Source organism: Saccopteryx bilineata, chromosome 6 (assembly GCF_036850765.1).
Source record: "Saccopteryx bilineata isolate mSacBil1 chromosome 6, mSacBil1_pri_phased_curated, whole genome shotgun sequence".
Lineage (NCBI taxonomy): Eukaryota > Metazoa > Chordata > Mammalia > Chiroptera > Emballonuridae > Saccopteryx > Saccopteryx bilineata.
Window position 1 is genome coordinate 205,405,616 of NC_089495.1, and position 22,611 is coordinate 205,428,226.

Genomic DNA, 22,611 nt, shown 5'->3' on the forward strand with positions numbered 1-22,611 from the left:
GCTGGCGACTTCGTGGTCTCGAACCTGGGTCCTCCGCATTCCAGTCTGACGCTCTATCCACTGCGCCACTGCCTGGTCAGGCAATATAAAAATATTTTTAGAAAGAACAGAAAGCAATAGCCCATATCTCCTGTTATGCATGGGCCACAATTCCACATCAAATGGTAAATAACTAAATTTAATAGTGTGTTAAAAATATACTATGATCAACTAAGATATATCTAAAGATGTGATCATTTCAGAAAAATCTAACAATGGTAATTTTCTACATTAATAGAAAAAGAGGATTATAGGATTACCTTAAATGACCAAGAGAAAATATTTTATAAATTTCAAGAGACAATTACAGTAGAATATCTTAAGAACTTATTAAACATGCCAAAGATGAAATGCCAAACCCTTGGGGGCAAGTGTTATATACACTGCTCACAAAAATTAGGGGAGATTTTATAGCTTCATATTCATTTTGAAATATCCCCTAATTTTTGTGAGCAGTATATTTTCAAGGAATTTTAGACACATTTCTTTTATAAAATTGAGAAGAAAACAAGTACTCCCACTAATATTCAAGTGTTTATGGTAACAGTGGGGGTCCTGGCCCATGTTATTAGGAAAAATAAGAATTAAGTGCAAGAATTAAGGCTGGAGCCTCCTCCCCCCATCGAGGCACATATGAGAAGCAATCAATTAAAAAAAAAACTAAAATAAAGCAACTATGAGTTGATGCTTCTCATCTCTCTCTTCTCTTTCTCTCTCCCCCTTCCTGTCTCTCTCCTTCTCAAAAAAGAAAGAAAGAAAGAAAGAAAGAAAGAAAGAAAGAAAGAAAGAAAGAAAGAAAGAAAGAAAGAAATGTTCTCATTTGCGACAGCATGGATGGACCTAGAGGGTATTACGGTAAGTGAACAAAGTCAGTCAGAGAAAGGCAGATACCACATGATGTCACTTCCATGCAGAATCTGTAGAACATTATAAACGAAGAAACAGACTCGCAGAAACCGGCTCACAGAAACAGAGAACAGCCTGATGGTGGCCCGAGGGGGGCGGGGAGGGGCTGGGTGGAAGAGGGGAAGGGTCTGAGCCACACAGGCTGGCAAGCGCAGAACCGTCACTGGGGTGTGAAGCCTGGAAGTGTAACCAATGATATGACAGTAACCAGGTGCGGTGCCAGGTGGGTACTAGACACACTGGGAGACCACTTCGTAAAGTATACGGTTGTCTAACCACTCTGCTGTACGTCTGACATGAAGACAAAATAATACTGGATGTAAACTGTAACTGAAAAATTTAAGAAGAAATTATGTCAGGAAATCCCCACATCTGCTTTGGCTTGGTAGCTCAGCTGGTTAGAAGGTCATCCTGATACGTCAAGGTTGTGGGTTCGATCCTCAGCCAGGGCTCATACAGGAATCTACCAGTGTAAGTGGGACAACAAATCATGTTTCTCTCTTTCTCCCTTCTTTCTTTTCTAAAATCCATAAATTAAAAAACAAAAACAAAAACTTTTTTTTTTTTTTTAGGAAAAATAAAATTCCAACACCTGATTCATCTTGGTATACTGTCTATTCAGGTCCTTTATCCATTTTAAAGGGTTTTGTTTTTGTTATTATTTTTTGCTATTGAGTTGTGTGACTTCCTTATATATTTTGGATGTTAACCTTTTATCAGACATATGGTTTGCAAATATTTCCTCCCATTTTGTAGGTTGCCTTTCCACGTCTGCTCTGCCTTTAATTCAATGTCTGAAACTCTCTATTTTTCCGGTGTTATATTCGCCTTGTCACGGCAGGATGTGGAAATCCTCTTCCAAAGAGTCTGTTCCCTCCCTATTTCCTAACTCTCACTCGAAAGACGGGAGACGGGACACCACCCATCCGCCCTCCACATTTACTCATCAGCATAAGAAGTCAATGTGGCGCCCTCTAACAAATCATTTGGCTCCCATTTCTCCATTCCCAGTTCGTCACGGGATGAGTGCTGATTCCTCAGACTGAAGTGATTGTCCTGAACAGTGATTAGTTTCTGAGTTTTAGCAGTCTGATTGTTTTTTTTTTTTTCTTATCTTCCATTTTCTGCCCCTCTGCTCACAGAAGAAAAAGCAAAAACTCAAAAGCATCTGTTGTCACAGACACCATTCCTGGTCTAGGCTCTAGAGGCCTTATTAGATGCGAAGCATATGGGAACATTACATCATCTCTTCGAACTTTCTCGTCCTCACCTGTGGAGCAGAAGACACTTCCAAACGTCACAGTGTGGCAGTAAGTGTTCGTATCCATGCCACAGTCCGCAGTACGGAAACCAGCACAGCGCAGGTTGGTGGTAAAGCAACATGAGTCGCCATGGTTTTTTGCTTTGTGTCCTTCCCTCCCTCCATGTGTACTTCCCTTTCCAGTTTTCTTCCCCACCCTTTCCTTCACTGTCTTCTTCTTATTCGTCCATGATGCCTGCGACAGGATCCCGGTCAGTGGATAAAAAACAATTGTTTTTTTAGGCCCTGGCCGGTTGGCTCAGCGGTAGAGCATCAGCCTGGTGTGCGTGGGACCCGGGTTCGATTCCCGGCCAGGGCACATAGGAGAGGCGCTCATTTGCTTCTCCACCCCGCCCCCCTCCTTCCTCTCTGTCTCTCTCTTCCCCTCCCACAGCCAAGGCTCCATTGGAGCAAAGATGGCCCGGACGCTGGGGATGGCTCCTTGGCCTCTGCCTCAGGCGCTAGAGTGGCTCTGGTCGCAGCAGAGCGATGCCCAGGATGGACAGAGCATCGCCCCTGGTGGGCGTGCCGGGTGGATCCCGGTCGGGCGCATGCGGGAGTCTGTCTGTCTCTTCCCGTTTCCAGCTTCAGAAAAATACAAAAAAATAAAATAAAATAAAATTGTTTTTTTAAAAGATTCCTCAGTTCTTAAATCATATTTCACATTCCCATTGATTGCATCGATCGATCGATTTGTTCCCTCAAATTATGTCACACGCAAAATGCCAGCTGGCTCTAACTGGCTTCTTCCTGGGGAGACGGCCTGTGCGTTGACCTGGTGCTGCGGGCGACGCTCCCACACTTCCTGCTGAGATGGGCGCCACAGGCCGGGCCGCCCTTCTGCCTGGCTGACCCCGGGGGATGCCTCAGCACCCTGGCCCATCTCCAAGACTAATAAAGGCAGGGCCCTGTCCTGCGGCAGCGATCTCCGTTGGGCCCCCGGCCACACACACAAACCCTCCGCTCTCTCGGGACACGTCAGTCATGAAGCCCTATGTCATGACCCTTTCCATCCTTCTGATCCTGGTTCAGAAGACTCCAGGTAACTCAGGCCTCTCTCAGCAGTTCTGGGGGCTGACATGCGCTCTGGGTAGCGTGGGGACCCTCTGAGATCACTCCAGACCGGAGGCGCTACCAGACGCCTTCGCTCGTCTCGGGCAGGTTGTGGAGGTGAACCCCGAGGTCCATCTCAGGCTAAGACCTCTCTCTCTCTCTCTCTCTCTCTCTCTCTCTCTCTCTCTCGGTCCCGCTCTGGCTCTGCCGAGACAAATGTAAGAGGCAGTTGCTGCAGGGAGAGCGGAGCGTTGACTGTCCGAAGCATTTTAGGTAGCGCTGTGATCTGATCCGGAGCGCGGCTCCCACGCTGGGTGGGAGCGAGTTGTAGGAGAGATCCACAGCAGCTTGGAGGGTGAGCTGTGGTGGGGTGGCTCAGAACCTTAGAGTCATGATGAAAAAAATGGGAAGAGAAGTGGAGGGGGTGAGCAAGTCTGTCTATAAAATGGGGCTGGACTTATGTTTTAGTGCAGTTTGGAGGGAATGGCATTTGTTTTTTTTTTTGTTTTTTTGGTGGTTGTTGAACCGAAGGTGGGCTTGGGTAGAACTGGGAGTTAGGATGGAGCAGAGTTTGTAGCTGGTCTGTGTTTTGGCTCTGATGCTGTGAATTGGGATTGAGTGGTTTAGTGGTTTGGCTAGTTTTATGTTTGTGTTAAGTTTTACGACGGAGCCTTCGGTGGTTGTCAGGAGAGACCTGGCTGGGAATTGGAGTTAGATATTTGATTCAAGGAGGCGTCTGATTCCAGCAGGACATAGGTGGGGTTTATCTGGGAGGTGGCTGGTTTCACCCAGGTTTGGGGGTGATTAAGTTTGAGTAAGACAGTCAAATTTATCACAACAGAGCTATGGCTGTGGAAATGGGGAGAATGGGTGCTGGATGAAAAATATCCAGTAATATTTTTTCAAATTCTTAAAAGAGTTTGTTTAGTGTGATTTTCAAGGACACTGAAGAACGGTGGATAAAACTATAAGAGAGGAGAGAATGAAGTCAGAAGTCTAGGGCCTTCTCAATGTCTCTGTCAGACCTCGGCATGCACAGAGAGGCGTGGGAGTAGTCACAGCCCAGCCCTATAGAAAGTCAAGCTTGTGGCTCCTTCTCTGGGGCTGAGTTCAAGTTACAGGATCTAGTATTTTCTCCTCCTCCCTCTCCAGTGCCTCCTTACCCGTCTTCTTCCTACAACACATTCTCCCTCCCCTTACTTCTCACCCGGTTTCATCTTCTTTACTTGAGAGGCAACCCTTCCCCGGTCCAGGCACGCTCGGTTTCCATGTTGGGAGAGTGGTTAAAACCGCAGGTGGGTTTGAAAAACAAAACAAAACACAAAACCCAACAAAAAACAGGCACACAAAAAGGAGGACAGAACTCTATGCTTCAGAAGTCGTACGCAGTGTTGCCTCCTTCATAATGGCTTACGACGTTCACCTGGCAGAATTTATGGGCAGGAACTGTTCTGGGCAAACTTTTCTGAGACCATCAAAGTCATTTTTTTCCCCTTTTATCACCCCAAACGTAGACGTAGGAAATTAAACTGTTTGAAAGCCAAGATTCTGCCTTTTAAGTTTATGTATTCCTGGTGTGGAGCAGAGTGCTTTACTCAGAAGAGGGTTTAATGAGTGTTTATTGAGTTAGTGAATTGATAAATGACTTATACCTAGTGTAAATAAATACATATAGGTCGGATGAACCTTAGCAATCGAGTGGGAAAGGGATCACATCTGGAGTGCACAGATGGCTGAGAACTCATATACCACATTGATCTTGGCTCTGGATGGAGCTGATAGAGCCTAAAGCATCGGTTTTGGTTTTAAATGTATGATTATTTTTAATTTGCTCTTAAAACAAGTCCAGTGTGGGAGAATGGGCCGGGCAATGTCTGTGGGTGAGTGTGAGCAGGTCGGGCAGGAGTGTGGCCCTCACTCCCAGCAGAAGTCCACAAGTCTTTTCTCCGAAACTCTCACAGAGCGCTCTTGCTCTGGCCTCTCCCCTGACCTCTCGAATCGGAATCTATAGGCTCTTGGTGGGAGGTTACTTAAAAACCCTCCAGTTATCACAAAGGACGACACATTTCATTAACTGCCTCCTCCGCAGACAGGACTGAGGTGTTCTGATCTGGGGCAAACCCTCCCATTCCCATTTCTCCCACGGGGAGTGGACCCAGGTGGTCTCTGATGGGAGCCGTGTGTGTGGAGCCCACCTCTGTGTGGGCACTGGGCACAAGTCCAATGGGTGCTCACAGGGTAGCCCTTGAGGCCCTTGGAGCCCCAGGAAGAGACTTTTATATCAACAACACTGCTTAATATTTGTTTTCTTTTTTTACTACTTTTTCTGAGCATATTATACATGCTAATTTTATCACCATCAAATGTTAAGAAGTTGGTTTAGTTATTGTGCCCATTGTGAAAATGGTGCAGTGATGGACCTGAGAACCGAAGTAACTTGCTTTTAAGGACAGAAAACTAGAATGACAGCCAGGTTTGAATTGAGGTGGTTTTGACTCCAGCTCTTAATATTCTTTTTTTTTTTTTTTCTTTTCAATTCAGTGAGAGGAGAGGAGGCAGAGACAGACTCCCACATGCATTCCGACTGGGACCCCTGCCCCTCCACTCCCGGCAAGCACATTAAGGGGTGATGCTTTGCCCATCTGGGGTGTTTCTCTGTTGCTCAGCAACAGAGTTCTTAGCGCCTGAGGCAGAGGCCATGGAGCCATCCTCAGTGCCCCGGGCCAACTTGCTCCAATTGAGTCATGGCTGTAGGAGGGAAAGAGAGAGAGAAAGAGAAACAAGAAAGGGGAGGAATGGAGAAGCAGATGGTTGCTTCTCCTCTGTGCCCTGACTGGGAATTGAACCTGGGATATTCACACACCAGGCTGACTCTCTACCACTGAGCCAACCAGCCAGGGCCTCTTAATATTCCTCAGGTGTATTCTTTTAAAAGCATACTTCCTCACTCCTATTTTCAGTGCTGTCTAGGAACTAAACGTGGCTATGTTTTCCCCAGGTGGTCTGATCAGATCCCACCATGCTAAGAGCCAGGAGCCTTGGAATCCATGCGAGCTTTACCACGGCAGGTGCAGGGACGCCTGCAGAGAACAGGAGATTCAATACTTGACCTGCCCCAACCATCAGAGATGCTGCCTGGAACTTCCTGGGAAAAGCACCAGCTCTAACAATGTGAGAGAGGACCCCAACTCCAATCTGTCAGTTACAAACACTTAACGCTTCTCTCGGACTTGTGTGTCACCAAGCCTTACCCCCTCCTCTGGAGCAATTCCTGCCCCGTTTCGGAATGCCCTCCCCATAAAAATGTATTCCTTCTCATGCGCGTGTCTTTCCTCTGTGGGTCGTTCTCATCGGACAGGGGAAGGTCAGGCTGGGTGCTGGAGAGCCTCAGGGTATAGCAAAGCTCCCTGGCAAAAAAACAAACAAAACCCAATTGGGATGCTAAGCTAGCTCAGTAGAGGTTGAGGGTGCCAAGGAAGGAGGGCTATCATGCTTCTGCTCTGCTTGGCACCACGAAGGGGGGTGTGATTTCTTCTGGAGGCCGCAGAGAGAAGGTGGCCACTGCATGGAGTCTGGCTGATCCAGTGACATGTAGAAGTGATAGATTCCCCGAGTCTCAGAGAACCCTATAGGGTCAGGACAGGGCAACAGAGGACTCACTTCTTCTCCAAGTGAAAAATCTCAACTAATTAAGAAACCCTTAATGTTTTATTCCCTTGAATGTGCATTTTTACCCTTTTAGGGATCCTCAGTGTCACCTTGCTTCTCAAAAAGTAACGTGATTTTCTTTGTTTTCAAATGTATACATTTGTCTGCCTTTATTGTGTTGTGAGCACTCCGATTAAATGGTGTCTTTGAAGTGTGTTGTTCTAGAACAGGCGTCCCCAAACTACTGCCCGCGGGCTGCATGCCGCCCCCGAGGCCATTTATCCGGTCCCCACTGCCGCACTTCTGGAAGGGGCACCTCTTTCATTGGTGGTCAGTGAGAGGAGCACTGTATGTGGCGGCCCTCCAACGGTCTGAGGGACAGTGAACTGGCCCCCTGTGTAAAAAGTTTGGGGACCCCTGTTCTAGAAGGTCCCCCTCATTCTCTCATTTTTTCTTCTAAAGCTTTGCCTTGCCACTGCTTATCAACACGAATCTTATAAAAATTTTTAGGTATATTAAGTTAAAAGGAAGCGTGTAATTTTGATGTGTGAAACAATGGGGGTGAAGCGATTCCCAGCGCCCTGGCTGATGGTCACTCCCAAGGTTTTTGCGGGGAGGAGGGGTGAATACTGGCTCCTCTTGGTTTGCCGTCTCACTGACGTCACTCCCCAGTTTTGGTTTTTTTTTGTTTTGTTTTTTTTTGTATTTTTCTGAAGCTGGAAATGGGGAGAGACAGTCAGACAGACTCCCGCATGCGCCCGACCGGGATCCACCCGGCACGCCCACCAGGGGCGACGCTCTGCCCACCAGGGGGCGATGCTCTGCCCCTCCGGGGGGGGTCGCTCTGCTGCGACCAGAGCCACTCTAGCGCCTGGGGTAGAGGCCAAGGAGCCATCCCCAGCGCCCGGGCCATCTTTGCTCCAATGGAGCCTTGGCTGCGGGAGGGGAAGAGAGAGACAGAGAGGAAGGGGGGGGGGTGGAGAAGCAAATGGGCGCTTCTCCTATGTGCCCTGGCTGGGAATCGAACCCGGGTCCCCCGCACGCCAGGCCGATGCTCCACCGCTGAGCCAACCGGCCAGGACCACTCCCCGGTTTTTGTTTTTCATCTTCCATATTTTTTTTTCTCCTTTTCCCATTCCCCCCTCCCTCCATCTCCCAACGTCGTTTTTTTTTTTTCCTTTTCTTTTCTTTTATCCTGACAGCCAGCTAGCACACTGTTGTATGGACAGTTCAGTGCCACCGACTGACGTGACATATTCCTGCAAGGAAGACAAAGAAATACACTGTTTAAAGTTTCTTTATTTCTTAAAATCACTTGCTAGCTTTCCTGAATTTGTTGAACTGATGAACAGTCTCATTCATCCCAGCTCGTCTTAGCCAGGGGGAGACCGCCTTTCATTTTCCTTCTCCCACCCGGGTGTGGGTGCGGGTGGGGGCAGAGCTCCTACGTTCTCACCGAGTTCCCAGACACCGTCTGCGATGCGTGTCATCTTCCTGCCTGGCTGAGCTCGGCTCTGCCCCATCCTTCCAGGTTCACCGCTCACAACCTGAGCCTACTCCTGAGACTAATAAAGCAGGGAGCGGCCCCTGTGGCCAAGACCTCTCCCCTGCCCCCTCTGCGTGTCCTCCACTCTCTCCGAACCTGTCAGTTATGAAGCCTTACTTAATAACCGTTGTCGTCTTTCTGGTTCTGGTTTATAAGACTTCAGGTAACGTCAGGTACTCTCAAAGCTTCTGGGGTCCTGCATGTGGTTGTGCGGTCCGGGTGACCTGGGGTCAGACAGCGGAGGGGCGTTCACCTCAGATGCATATTATTCCAGAATCTTCCTGGCCTTAGAGGGCTGTAATCCATGTAAAGGCTTGGAGCCCCTGGGTCGAGGGGTGGTAGGGAATACTGGGCATAGAGCATACTAGGGACATGGGTTACATGTGTGGAATTAAGTCCAAATTGAGATTTATAAGGTCAATCAAGGGGTTACTTTGGAGATTGAGAAATGAATTGTGGTACAGAGAGGAAAGGACCTTTCGACTGAGGGAATGGAAGAAAAATCAATAGTGATTATTTGGAGGTGAGATTTCTGGAATGGTTATGGGCTGAGTTGGGAATGATGTTTGTGGTTGAATGGATCTCGCAGCAAAGCTGAGTGGAACTGGGAATTGGAGGAGATGGGGTTTCTCTGTGGGCTTATTGTTGAGTTGAAGCTGGATATTGGTGCTAGGTGGCTTGATTGATGTTGTGTTTGTCTTGGGGTAGCACAGGGGGAGGCAAGGCTGGGATTCGGAGTTGGGTTTTGTCTACTGTTTGTTTCAAGGAGGGTGAATGTGAGGTTGATATGGAGTTTGTATTAGCCTGGGATAGGAGCTGGTCATATTTGAATGAGGCATTGAGTTTTCTTGTGTCTATTAAGATGACCTTGGTGATAAACTTCCTCAGCTTTTGTTTGGGATAGTCTTTACCTCTCCTTCATTCCTGGAAGAAACTTTGCTGGGTAAGATATTCTTGGTTAGCAGTTTTTCTTTTTCCTTTTCGCACGGGAAATACCATCCACTCTAGTCTAGCCTGCAGTGTTTTGTTTGTTTGTGTTCTAAAACATTGCTAAGAAGTTTGCTGATAGTCGTATAGGGGTCCTTTTACATGTGAAAATTTTTTTCAGCTGCTTAAAAAATTTTCTCTTTGCCTTTGATTTTAGGCAGTTTTATTATAATGCAGTGTTTTTCAAGCATAGGTCCACAGACTAGTACAAGTCCACCAGAAATTTTGTGCCATCCTAGAAAGAGTTAACCACCAGATTGATACAAAATTTCTATTGTAATATAGCTCATCCAGAGATCCTGGGTGGGCCATATGGTGGTGTTCCCAGGAAGGCTTGATGCTGTAGTTTTGGGTGACCTGGTGCTGGGGTATGTCGACAGCCTGGGATGGCAGTAGTCAGCCTGGCACCGGGTCCCATCAGAATCCTGTGCTCATAGGCGAAACCCTGTAGCCTGGTGTTCATTGGGAGCCTGGGGCCTCAGGAGGCACTCACATCCACAGAAACTAGCCAGTGCCGGGAGAATGGTGTCACTAGGGCCATCCGGGCCCACTGGCGCCAACTGGTGTTGTAGTGAGAAGCATGGGCTTACAGGAGCCCACCAGAACCCTGGTTCCCTGGATGTAGCCAGTCCCAGGGAAGGTCAGGAGTCTGTGTTTGTCAGAGTCCACCGGGATCCTGAGGCCAAAGGAGCTGCTGGGGGCAATGAGATCCAGAAGGTACTGTGGTAGCTCTGGGTTCCTCTAGGTTGATGGGGGCCTTCTCTGACCCTGGAGCCGAGGAAGCCCCCCGGAGCTGTGGTACCCACCTGGGCCTGCTGACCTACCTGGGCTGCTTGAGCTGACAGGCACCTGGGCTCAAAGGGGCCTGTGGAGACCCTGGAACTGAGGAAGCCAGCCTGAGCCACTGGAGATGCTTGGGGTCATGTGTGCTGGTAGATGCCAGGGTGAGTGCGGGGCCGGGATTTGCAGGGACGTCTGAGGAGCCAGTGCTACCCGAGCTGCCTGAGGCCTTGGAGCCTCCAGGGTGAACCGGGGGTGGGGGGGAGGGGCGGGGGGACTCAGCTCACGGGTGGGTGGGGGGGTGCCGTGGACAATGCCTGGGGCTGTGCAGTCTGCAAATGCCAGGGCAAGCCGGGGCGCTGGATTCATGGAAACCCATTGGGAGCCTAGCGTCATGGACGCCACCTGTGCAGTGGGAGCCACCTGGGGCCGTGAGACCTGTCTGTCTCTCCCTTTAATTCTGTCAGTGTTCGCTTCCTACATTGAGGAGTTCTAGTCGTGGGGCTCCCATGGGGCCACAGACCCCCGGAACTCTCACCAGCTGCAGTGCCCACCACTGCTTTCCGCAGCCAACCTGACATGCAAATTACGCCCCGTTTTCTTTCAGTTCTCTGACTTAAACAAGGCAGAAACTACTCCCTCAGGTGGCCCAGACGCTAGCCAGAGTATTGTAAGCAAATTACATTTTCCCCCCTGTCCATCCTGATGGATGAGCTGAGAATTGGGGGGCTTCCTCCTGACCATGCCACATTTCACCAAAGAGTGGGTGGAGCAAGAGGGGGTGAAAATGCCCTAGACGTTCACGATGTTCTTAAGCGGGGACCTGTTTCCGGTTAGGTGTTTGCTGGGTTGATGCGGCTTCGTAAGGGCTTTCTAGAATTCCTTCCCACGACACTACCATGGCCCCGCGAGGGAAACAAGGACACGAAGCTCCCTTGCCTGCTACCATCGTGCTGAGGCTCTCTCTCTAGGGTTCCGAGTCATGCAGACCAGACACCGCGTCTTGGTTCTCTCCCTTACCGAACCGGGCACCTCAGCGGAACCATGATCTCTCTCGGTGCTTTAGTTTCCTTAATTGAAAAAAAACCACAACACAACGAATATGAGAGTTTTCCTCAAACTAACATAAATTCTTTTTTTTTTTTTTTCTTTTTCTGAAGCTGGAAACGGGGAGAGACAGTCAGACAGACTCCCGCATGCGCCCGACCGGGATCCACCCCGCACGCCCACCAGGGGGCGATGCTCTGCTCACCAGGGGGCGATGCCCTGCCCCTCCGGGGCGTCGCTCTGTTGCGACCAGAGCCACTCTAGCGCTTGCGGCAGAGGCCAAGGAGCCATCCCCAGCGCCCGGGCCATCTATGCTCCAATGGAGCCTTGCTGTCGGAGGGGAAGACAGAGACAGAGAGGAAGGAGAGGGGGAGGGGTGGAGAAGCAAATGGGCACTTCTCCTGTGTGCCCTGGCCGGGAATCGAATCCGGGACTTCTGCACGCCAGGCCGATGCTCTACCACTGAGCCAACCGGCCAGGGCCAAACTAACATAAATTCTTGACACAAGTGGTGTTAAATGTTTGCTAGTGGGTACTATTGTCTTTCCAAAGGCCTTGATTTTGGGGAAACCCAACTGTTACTCCCGATCAGTGCTGACTGGAGGCTCGCTGCGTGGCAGGGATTGAATCCCCAAAGGAATCTCAGCAAAGGGCCTGTATACACGTGCATGTATCCGAGCGACGGGTTTGCTGGTCTGGGCACTGATACACGACTGTCAATGCACAGCGATGGGTGCGCTCAGTCTGTGTGTGATTGTGGATCTGTGAGTAAACTCAGTCGTGTGCACGTGTCCGTGCCAGTGTGCCCATTGATACAGTCCTTGCTTCTGTGGGGGGCAGTGCACAGAGGGTTTCATGCATGTTACACACTTACTATTTCAAAACATGAAGGCCCCGTTGAACATATGTGTGTCCTAACTTGGAGTAGACCCGGGCTAGCTCAAAAAAACGTCGAACATTGAGAACACATATCTATTCAGGTAAGTGGGAACTGGCCTGATTTTGTAGTCTTAAACTCTCAGAAAAACACCTTTATCTAATAATAATTCCAACAACAACAGGAACCACAACAGTAATAACAACAAAAACGAATGTTTAGTTACCTCTCAGCAAGTGGCAGACATTATTCTAAGAACTTACATAGATGAACTCATTTGACAATCGCAACAGGAAGAAGTAGTGTCTTGTAAGTATTATTATCGCCATTGTACAGATGAGCGCGGAGAAGGGACAGGGAGCTGGAATTCCTTGTCCAAAGCCCACGGTCTAGTCAACAGTGGAGCTCAGGCTTGAGTCCAGATGATTCTGATTCCAGCTCCCCCATACGGAACATCCCACGCCGTCCCTTACCATGGTCGCCCTAGAGTCTAATCACAGCCATGATTTATTTTTTCCAGGAAGCATGAGAAAATTACCCCTCAAAATTAAGAAAGTGAAATTTGCAAGCAAGTGTCCACAAGACGAGGGGGTGTGCAGAACTTCGTGCGAACCATCCGAAACTGAATTCACCGTCTGTCAAGACAACAAAAGGTGCTGCTTAAAATCATCGTCCGCGACCGTCCTTCCCGGCATCGTGGCGGAGGACCCGTATGCCTTTTCCCCCACAAGCAAACCTTTTTACTGAAGATTCTCCACCTTTTCCTCTCCGGGAAATCTTCCTGTCAAACAGTGTCACTATAAAACTGCATTCCAACCTCCCGTGTCTGCCTTTTATTCTACCAAGACTCATGGTGGGAGGAGGGAAGTTGAGGGGGGAGGCGTACAGTCTGGTAAAAGGTTCCCAGTTAAGAAAGCAAATAAATTGCTGGGATCGTGCAGTAGATGTCGATAGCACATGGCACTCTGAGGCCGCCGGTTCAAACCCTTGGGCTTACCTGGTCAAGGCACATGTGCGAGTTGATGCTTCCTATTCCTCCCTGCCCCCGTCTCTCTCTCTCTCTCTCTCTCTCTCTCTCCTTTCTCTAAAGTTAATAAATAAAACCTAAATAAAATATGTCAATATTACAGAGGGAGGGAGATTATATTTTACCTTGCTCATCGCAGACCGTGAAAAAGACGTGGGGCAGGCACTTCACAAAACTGGGTACTTAACTGGCCACTACACACGTGATTGGCTGTCAGTACTCATCAGCTACCAAGGAAAAGCCAGCTGAGACCTCAGGGCGACGTTACTGGGCATGCGCCCAAATGGCTGAGTGCAGGACAGTCCCATACGGCCCGGAGGGCGCGGGGAGGGTGGGGGGGGAACAGGTACCCTCACCTACTGCGGGCAAGGGTATAAATTTGCTGGGGCTGCCCTTACAGAGACTGGATTGCCCGCATAACAGACGTTTATTTCCTCACCATTCCATAGACTACAGGTCCAAGATCGAGGTGTTGGCAGAGCTGATTCTTCGGAGGCCTCTCCCTCGGGCTTGTCGGCAGCCATCTTGCCTTTGTGGTGTCACGTGGTTTCCCTTCTGTGCGTACCTTGTGTCCTCTTCTTATGGGGACGCCCATCTGTCCGATTAGGGCCCACTCCGACGGTTTATTTGAACATAATTATCTCTTTAAATTTGGACCCTGTTTCCAAATGCAGTCCCGTTCTTTGGTACTGATGATTAGAACCTCAACACATGAATTTTGAGGCAACGCAATTTAGCCACCAACAACGGGTGAGGGAAGGTGGTGGTCGAATTAGAACAGCGGAGGCAGAGATGAAGAACGGGTACCTTGGAACGTCTACGTGGCTGACGTGCCGGGGGCAGTGGAGGATGGGAAGTTACCACAGATATATTTTAGGTATGCTTTGAATACTTAATTGATTTCCGGTTTCTCTGTCTCCTTTCGTCTTCCATGTCTTTGCTTTTTTAAGGTGGCATCTTCCAAAGTCACAGGTAGGGAGTGGATTTTCACTGTCATTTCAAGAGTGAAGAAGGCTTTAAGGTTGGTAAGGCACATGGCATTTATGATCTAGTGCAACATTCCCATTTTGGGGACGGGCAAACCGAGGCCTTAGAATAGTAAGATGGCCCTGGCCGGTTGGCTCAGTGGTAGAGCGTCGGCCTGGCGTGCAGGGGACCTGGATTCGATTCCCGGCCAGGGCACATAGGAGAAGCGCCCATTTGCTTCTCCACCCCCCCCCCCCTTCCTCTCTGTCTCTCTTTTCCCCTCCCGTAGCCAAGGCTCCATTGGAGCAAAGATGGCCCGGGTGCTGGGGATGGCTCCTTGGCCTCTGCCCCAGGCGCTAGAGTGGCTCTGGTCGCGACAGAGCGACGCCCCGGAGGGGCAGAGCATCGCCCCCTGGTGGGCAGAGCATCGCCCCTGGTGGGCGTGCCTGGTGGATCCCGGTCCGGCGCATGCGGGAATCTGTCTGACTGTCTCTCCCTGTTTCCAGTTTTAGAAAAATACAAAAAAAAAAAAAAAAAAAAGTAAAAAAAAGAATAGTAAAATGACCCTGTCGCAACCCATTAGTGCATCTGGATTTTCCCTGCACCCTTCTTGCTTCTTTGGGACTAAGGGCCTGCCATTGTGTGTACCCAGCTCTCTAAGACTCCTGGGTTCCTTTGTGGGTGTGATTTGTCCAGCTGAAAATATATAAAAACTTTCAGTGGCTCCTAAGGAGTTTTCTGCAGCCACTGGTGTGGTCTGGGTCGAGGCTGAGATATTCATTGGAATCAAACCGTCTAGGTAATGTGAGACCCAGACTCTGACCCACTCTGCAGGTATCCCAGGGACATCCTTTTAGGTCTGGGAAATAATTGTGCCCCTCAGTCACATCCACTCTACAACACATGACCTGTGAGTTAGGAAGTAACGTGAAACACAAAGATATGCGAAAGGGCGTCTTAACAAATTAGGGTTTTACGACTCTCACATGACAGAAAGCCCAGGGAGGCGACGAGAGCTTCACCACCACGCCAGGCGCCGGGCAGTGTCTCCCGTTTCCCCACACTGCTGGCATGTGCCTTTGCCTGACGTTATAAGATGGCGGCATTGCCTCCAGGACCAGGACCGTGTTTCATGCAGAAGGAGGAGGCAGGACAAACGCCAATGGGTACATACCACTTGAATCTCCTCCCCTCCCTTTTCATCATCTTACCAGATAACACCACTAAAAACACTCTGCTTAGTATCATTGGCCATAGTGGCATCACGTTCCACCACTGGGAGTTCGCAAAGCTCGGAAAAGTTGTTTACGTGGGCATCTTGCTGCACCCAAACTATCATTCAGACATGATATAATGTACTAAGGAGCAAATAAGTGGAAATGGCTGAGGCACACTTATTCCTCGACAGATCCCAAGTAGCTCATGGAATGCCCCGGGAAAGGTGGCTGACCCGGCGGGGAGAGCTAAGGGTCCCTTTTCTGGAATGTCAAGCTCTGACTGTGCTGGCAGCCTGTGGGCACACCCTTGCCCTGAACCCTGTGGACCATCACAGAAGACAGGTGGGGAACTGCATGTTCGTACCACCATCCATGAATGGAGCAGGCTGAAGCTGGGGCAGATGGAAGAGTTCTGTTGACAGGGGATCAGTGCCCCTGCTGAGGATTTAAGTCAGCTGATGAATTTTGGCAACTGGAACATGGAGGGGCTTCTCAAAAAACCTCTCAAGCCCTGGCTGATTTTCTCAGTGGGTAGAGTGTCAGACCAGCATGTGGATGTCCTGGGTTCAATCCCTGGTCAGGGCACACAAGAGAAGCAACCATCTGCTACTCTCCCCTTCCCTATCCCCCTACCCTCCCTCTTCCCCTTCCTCAGCCAGTGGCTCGACTGGTCCAAGCACTGGCCCTGGCACTGAGCATAGCTTGATTGGTCCCAGCATTGGTCTCAGGCACTAAAAATAGCATGGTACTCGAGCATTGGAGCATTGGCCCCAGACGGGGTTGCTGGGTGGATACCAGTCAGGGCACATGTAGGAGTTTGTCTGACTATCTCCCCTCCTCTCATTAAAAAACAAAACAAAACAAAAAAACCCTCTCTTACTGAGACACAATATATGGTCAGGCAACACTCTTAGAGTTGATGAGATGGTATTTAATATTAAAAAATTTTCATGGAAGTGGCCTTACTGCCCAGCTCACTGCTTAGCCCAGTTACCAAAAATAACCCCCCTAAAATCCTATGGATTCCAGTCACAATCAAAAGAGCCAATCAAAAAGAATTTAACACTCTAGCTGGGTAGCTTAGTTGGTTAAAGCATTGTCTTGATATGTCAAGATTTCGGATTCAATCTCTAATCAGAGCACATACAAGAATCAACTAATGAATGCATAAATAAGTGGGATGACAGATGTCTCTCTCTCTCTGTCTCTTCCTTCCTCTAGCTCTAAAATAAATGCTAAAAAAATTTTTTTTTTAAACTTAACATAGTTTACTTGGACAGCCTGACTCAAACCCCATCCCATTCAGAGAAAACCGCTGTGGTGAAAATGATGTGCCTTCTACCCCTTTTAGTCAATGCCTTTACTGACGTACATACACACAGAACTTGACACAAATTAGCACCGTTACTGTACATATTGTTCTTTTTGTTTCTAACATATTGTTCCACAGCATTGCTTTTTCACTCAAAAATATGTGCAGCCCTGGCCGGTTGGCTCAGCGGTAGAGCGTCGGCCTGGCGTGCGGGGGACTCGGGTTCGATTCCTGGCCAGGGCACATAGGAGAAGCGCCCGTTTGCTTCTCCACCCCCACCCCCTCCTTCCTCTCTGTCTCTCTCTTCCCCTCCCGCAGCCAAGGCTCCATTGGAGCAAAAATGGTCCGGGCGCTGGAGACGGCTCCTTGGCCTCTGTCCCAGGCGCTAGAGTGGCTCTGGTCGCGACAGAGCGACGCCCCAGAGGGGCAGAGCATCGCCCACTGGTGGGCAGAGCTTCGCCCCTGGTGGGCGTGCCGGGTGGATCCCGGTTGGGCGCATGCGGGAATCTGTCTGACTGTCTCTCCCCGTTTCCAGCTTTGGAAAAATACAAAAAAAAAAAAAATGTGCAGAAAGACAAACCCTGCTGCACTCCAGCAGACGCACGGCATTGAATCATGCAGCTACATTTCATTTCACGATGCTCTACGGATGGACTCCAAAGGGGATTTGAAGATGGTTTTGCATATGTATCTTTGAGCGTTGATTTATTTCTTTAAAAAAGACTTCTAAAATATCTACCATCAAAAAAGCATGGCTTTGTTTATTCAGCAAACAATGACATAGGCACGTCTCTGGGCCCAGTGCTGACAGAAAAGAATCCTCTGTGGTCAGTGTCCTGAAGGACATCTCATTTTAGGGAAAGACATAGACAGATGAACAGACTGTCACAAAGCAGTAAGAGACACAGTGAAAGAGCCAACGCCAGGGGCTGTGACCGGAACAGGTAGGGTACCAGCCGTGGGAGTTCAGAATAAATTACTCTCGTATGGGTCCTTACCTTCTGAATGACCAGACCGTTCCTATGCCGGCCCGTTGGTCTTTAACACGCCCCCCAGGCTTGCTTGGTTTAAGACTCTTGTACAGCGATGCCTCAATTAGAGCTGCGGGCCAGTGGGCCGAGGCCATGCTGGGCACAGTGTCCCATACCCTCCGGTTCGCTGGCTGAGCCCAGCCCCCCTGGGGACAGGCCATAAAGACCTGCGTGCAGAATTACACTGAAGGGAGAGCTCTGGACTCCGCAGAACCCGCAGCCTGCCTCCTGTTCTCTCGGGAGCCATGAAGTACCCGTTACTCGCTCTAGCCATTTTTTTACTCCTGGCCCAGTTGGTCTCAGGTAAATGGGATCTCGGGGAAGAGGAAACACCGACTCGGAACGGGGTCCTGCACAGGGCGTCCCAGTTATCAAACTGGCCGCGGGAGCGGGGCCGGGCTCTCACAGGAGGGGGCGGAGGTTCGTCTTACTCCTTCAAGACCCGTTGAGAGACCTCAAGGGTCGCACAGTACAGCGGGGCCCATGAGTGCAGCTGAGGGAGGACAGGGGGACGCCACGGACTGGATGATGTGACCTCCCAGACCTCCCTCGGTGCTGTCACTCAGGGCCAGCTCAGTCCCGCCACGCCTCGCTTCCCTCTGTGCGGCACCAGGTATCACCGCCCAGAGCAACGATTCTGTGATGTTATTTCTCCCAACTTTCTTGGTTCTGCAGAGAAGGACTCCTTCATATTTTTAATTGTTTTGTTCTCAAATGTGGGGAGCAGAGCAGGGAAGGCTGTTAGTAAGTAACTGCTGGACCCAAAGGTGGAAAAGAGAAAGCAGATGGTGGGAAGAGATTCAGAGTGGCTGGAAGTCCCATATCGGGTTTCAGCCCCACTTGTGCGAACATTCCTCCTTTTAAATTCATCCTGTAGTTTATATTTACAAAATTAAGCCAGGAACACGGCAAGTGTTTCTGAAATAATAAATCTGGCTACAATTTTATTACGTCTTATTTTTTTCTAAGTTTTGACCAAGTGACAGGCATGGTTCTAAACTGACTTTTTTGTATGTGTGTGTGTGTGTTTTTCTGAAGTTGGAAACAGGGAGGCAGTCAGACAGACTCCCGCATGCGCCCGACCGGGATCCACCCGGCATGCCCACCAGAGGGCGATGCTCTGCCCATCCAGGGCGTGGCTCTGTTGCAACCAGGGCCATTCTAGCGCCTGAGGCAGAGACCACAGAGCCATCCCCAGCGCCTGGGCCAATTTTGCTCCAATGGAGCCTTGGCTGTGGGAGGGGAAGAGAGAGACAGAGAGGAAGGAGAGAGGGAAGGGTGGAGAAGCAGATGGGCGCTTCTCCTGTGTGCCCTGACCGGGAATCAAACCCAGGACTCCTGCATGCCAGGCCGACACTCTACCACTGAGCCAACCGGCCAGGGCCTAAACTGACTTTTTAACATAACATTTTATCAGGAATAAATGTGCAGATCTTTAACTATTCCTTGAACATACAATTTTAAATAGATGTTTTCTTCTTCTTTTTTTCCTTTCTTTTTCATTGAATGTAGTGGGTTGACACTGATAGGTTTCAGGTGTACAATTCTATAAGATGTCACCTGTCTATTGTGTTGTGTGTTTATCATCCCAAGTCAAGTCTCCTTCTGTCACCAACTCCCCACCCCCCTGTCCCCTCCTTCTCCCTGCCCCAGCCCGTTCCCTCTGGTAGTCACCATGCTGTTGTCTGTGTCTGTGATTAACTTCACCGTTTCCACCCAGCCCCCAACCTCCCTCCCTTCCGACAGCTGCCAATCTGTTCTCTGTGTCTATGTAGCTGTTTCTATTTTGTTTGTTTATTTTGTTCATTAGGTTCCACATACAAGTGAAATCACATGGTACCTGTCTTTCTCTGACTGGCTTGTTTCACTTAGCCTAATACCTTCCAGGTCCATCCATGCAGTTGCAAAAGGAGTTCCATCCTGGTTGACAAGTATTCCATGTGCAAATGGACCACTGCATGTTATCCACTCCTCTACCAGTGGGCACGGGGGCTGACTCCAGATCTTGGCTCTTGTAAATAATGCTGCAGTGAACATAGGGGTGCATGTGTTCTTTCAAATTAGCATTTCAGGTTTCTTCAACCACTCCCGAAGTGGCATCCTGAGTCCTAGGACAGTTCTATTTGTAATCTGTTTGAGAGGCCTCCGTACTGCCTTCCACAGCGGCTACACCAGTCTGCATTCCCACTAGCAGTGCATGAGGGTCGCCCTTTCTCCACGTCCTCGCCAGCACCGTGGTCATTTGCTTGTTTATTTTCTTTCTCCTCCTTGCTAATGTAAGCTCCGGACCTTGTCTTTCCTCCTCAACAGGCATTAATTGTATACATTTTGGTTGAATAAAAAAATAAATGACAACAAAGAGCAGGTGGGGAAGACTTGCAACATCTCTTCAATGTCTTCTGTATGTGACAGGAGACTCTATATGTATATTTACGTGTACATATACACAGGCACACCCTGAAGAATGCCTCTCTGTCTAATATATTGTTAGTAAAATGCCTCATATATTTTAGTACTAAAATTACAAAAAAGAGTGTGAATATCTCAATGTTATGTATGCAGTCAGTGTTTACATATAAGGTTTACTTATCCATAACTTGATACATTTTGAGCAATACTATGTGTAAGGCAGGAACAGAGTTACATTCCAAGTATAATTCGTAAGATCTCAGAAACATGAAAATCTCAACAAAAGCCATGTATGTTTTGGGTAATGCTGAGAAGCACTGCAACAATAATTTAAGCATCTTACATTTTAAAATGATAACTTGTTGGCTCTTGTTGTCGATGTTGAAGTGGGTTTTCTTTTTTTTTTTTTTTTTTTTTTTTTACAGAGGCAGAGATAGACAGGGACAGACAGACAGGAACAGATAGAGATGAGAAGCATCAATCATCAGTTTCTCGTTGCGCGTTGCGACTTCTTAGTTGTTCATTGATTGCTTTCTCACACGTGCCTTGACCGTGGGCCTTCAGCAGACGGAGTAACCCCTTGCTGGAGCCAGCGACCTTGGGTCCAAGCTGGCGAGCTCTTTGCTCAAGCCAGATGAGCCCGCGCACGACCTCGGAGTCTCGAACCTGGGTACTTCCGCATCCCAGTCCGACGCTCTATCCACTGCGCCACCGCCTGGTCAGGCGAAGTGGGTTTTCTTAATTTCATTTTAGGAAATTGGTTGGGGATTTTGCATTGATATGTTCTAGTTTTCTATGTTTTCTCCCATTTAAAAAAATAAAAAATAAGATTCTGGTGAAAGTTTGCAGACAGAATTCTGACTTCAGAAATGGTCGGTCCATATATATATATATATATATATATATAAATCTTTATGTTTATATATGCATAAAATCTCATTTATTCCACAGAAGTGATTTTGACTATGGAGACAAATATATCAGGGCAACTGGTAACGACCTGAACAGTCCATGCTCAAAAACTTGCTGTTTTAAATTTATTGTAATACTATAAATATCTTTGGCTTCATGATCTACATCATTCCTTTGTGCAGGTGAAGCTTTTTTAAAAAGATGCGAATACAAAACAGGACATTGCAGGAAGAGCTGCAGAAGCGGGGAGCTGCAGAATCTGCGTTCTAAATGGAAATGTGGCGAAGACAAGATATGCTGTATTCAGCCCAGAAGCGTAAACCGTTAAGTTCCCAGAATAAAACCTCTCCGCCAACTGTTAAGGGTCGACAGCTATCTACTACTAAGAAACTAAAAACTATAGTATACTGCTGTGTCCTGACCAGTCTCTTGTCTCCTGACGTGGGACCCCTTGTTTATTTAAAGCAAAGGCGCTTATCCCGGGTCCATCTTCTCTTGAGAGCCCCCGTCCCTCTCTCCCCCCATTCCACAGTGTTTGGACCGGCCTCACACCTACATAGCACCAGCAGTTTGGTGGCAGGGCGGGGGTGGGGGGCGGGGGCAGGGAGAATGCAAATCAGATAACAGCCAGGCACACGTGAGGGTTAGTCCAAAACACGCAGGAAGGTCTGACGGACAGACGTGGCGTCATCACTGAGAACACTCTCAGTCCACAGGCCCGTCATCTGCCCCTGGCCGTGATCATCAGACTTTGATTTGCATCAGAGATCTCTGGAGGGACTGCTCAAACACAGAGGGCGGGGCCGCATCTCCGGTCTCTGATTCTGAGGCGAGGCGGGCCCGGAGAATCAGCCTCGCTCACGAGCGTTGCCAGGTGACGCTGACGTTGCTGGGGACAGAAGCACGCCCTGGGAACCGCTGGCTTACAACACGGCATGACTGAGGGCCTCCTCCTGCACACTGAGGCACTGGCTGTCTATTTCCGAAGTGCTTAGCGATACAAAAGCATTCCTACCGAGTGCTTGCATACTCGTTTTCTTACTGGATTTCTCACAACCACCGTAGGCTACAGGTATTGTGGCCTCACGTCAGGGAAAAATATTAATTTGTAGGCATTAAGAATGAGACAGGCTTCACTGACTATTGAGAGCACTGGGGCAATACACTGGGATATCACCCAACACTTTCCTCTGCCTGGAAATCAACATTTACATAAACTGCTAACATAGGGAGGTCAGAAGGGAGATCAAGGGCCCAGGACTGGGATCTAGACACACTAATAGGCACCCATGCTTTGCCATAGAGCTTTTCCCTTAAGAGCTCTGCCCACACAAGTCAGAGGGGATAACCTGAATAACATACCACCTTTATTTATTCTGTTCGCACTGGGAGACAGGCCTCTGCCTGCTTCAAGAGACACATCTATGGCCTCTGTCATTATCTCATAGAAGAGATTGCAGCGGTGGGTAGACCCAATGAGTAGGACATCATTGTCTTTTATCCTCATGGCTGTCACTGTAGGTAGGACACATGAACTCACACAGGAAGGTAGGA

At 48.9% G+C, this 22,611-nt stretch overlaps 1 protein-coding gene across 1 annotated transcript; it reads left to right on the plus strand.

The window, feature by feature from the left end:
* Window positions 1-869: 869 nt before the first annotated feature.
* On the plus strand, window positions 870-6,514 carry LOC136309445 (beta-defensin 116-like). Its single transcript, XM_066237584.1, has 3 exons — window positions 870-894; window positions 3,168-3,287; window positions 6,297-6,514. The coding sequence occupies exons 1-3, from the start codon at window positions 870-872 to the stop codon at window positions 6,512-6,514; spliced, it is 363 nt and encodes a 120-aa protein (XP_066093681.1).
* The last annotated feature ends 16,097 nt before the right edge of the window (window positions 6,515-22,611 follow it).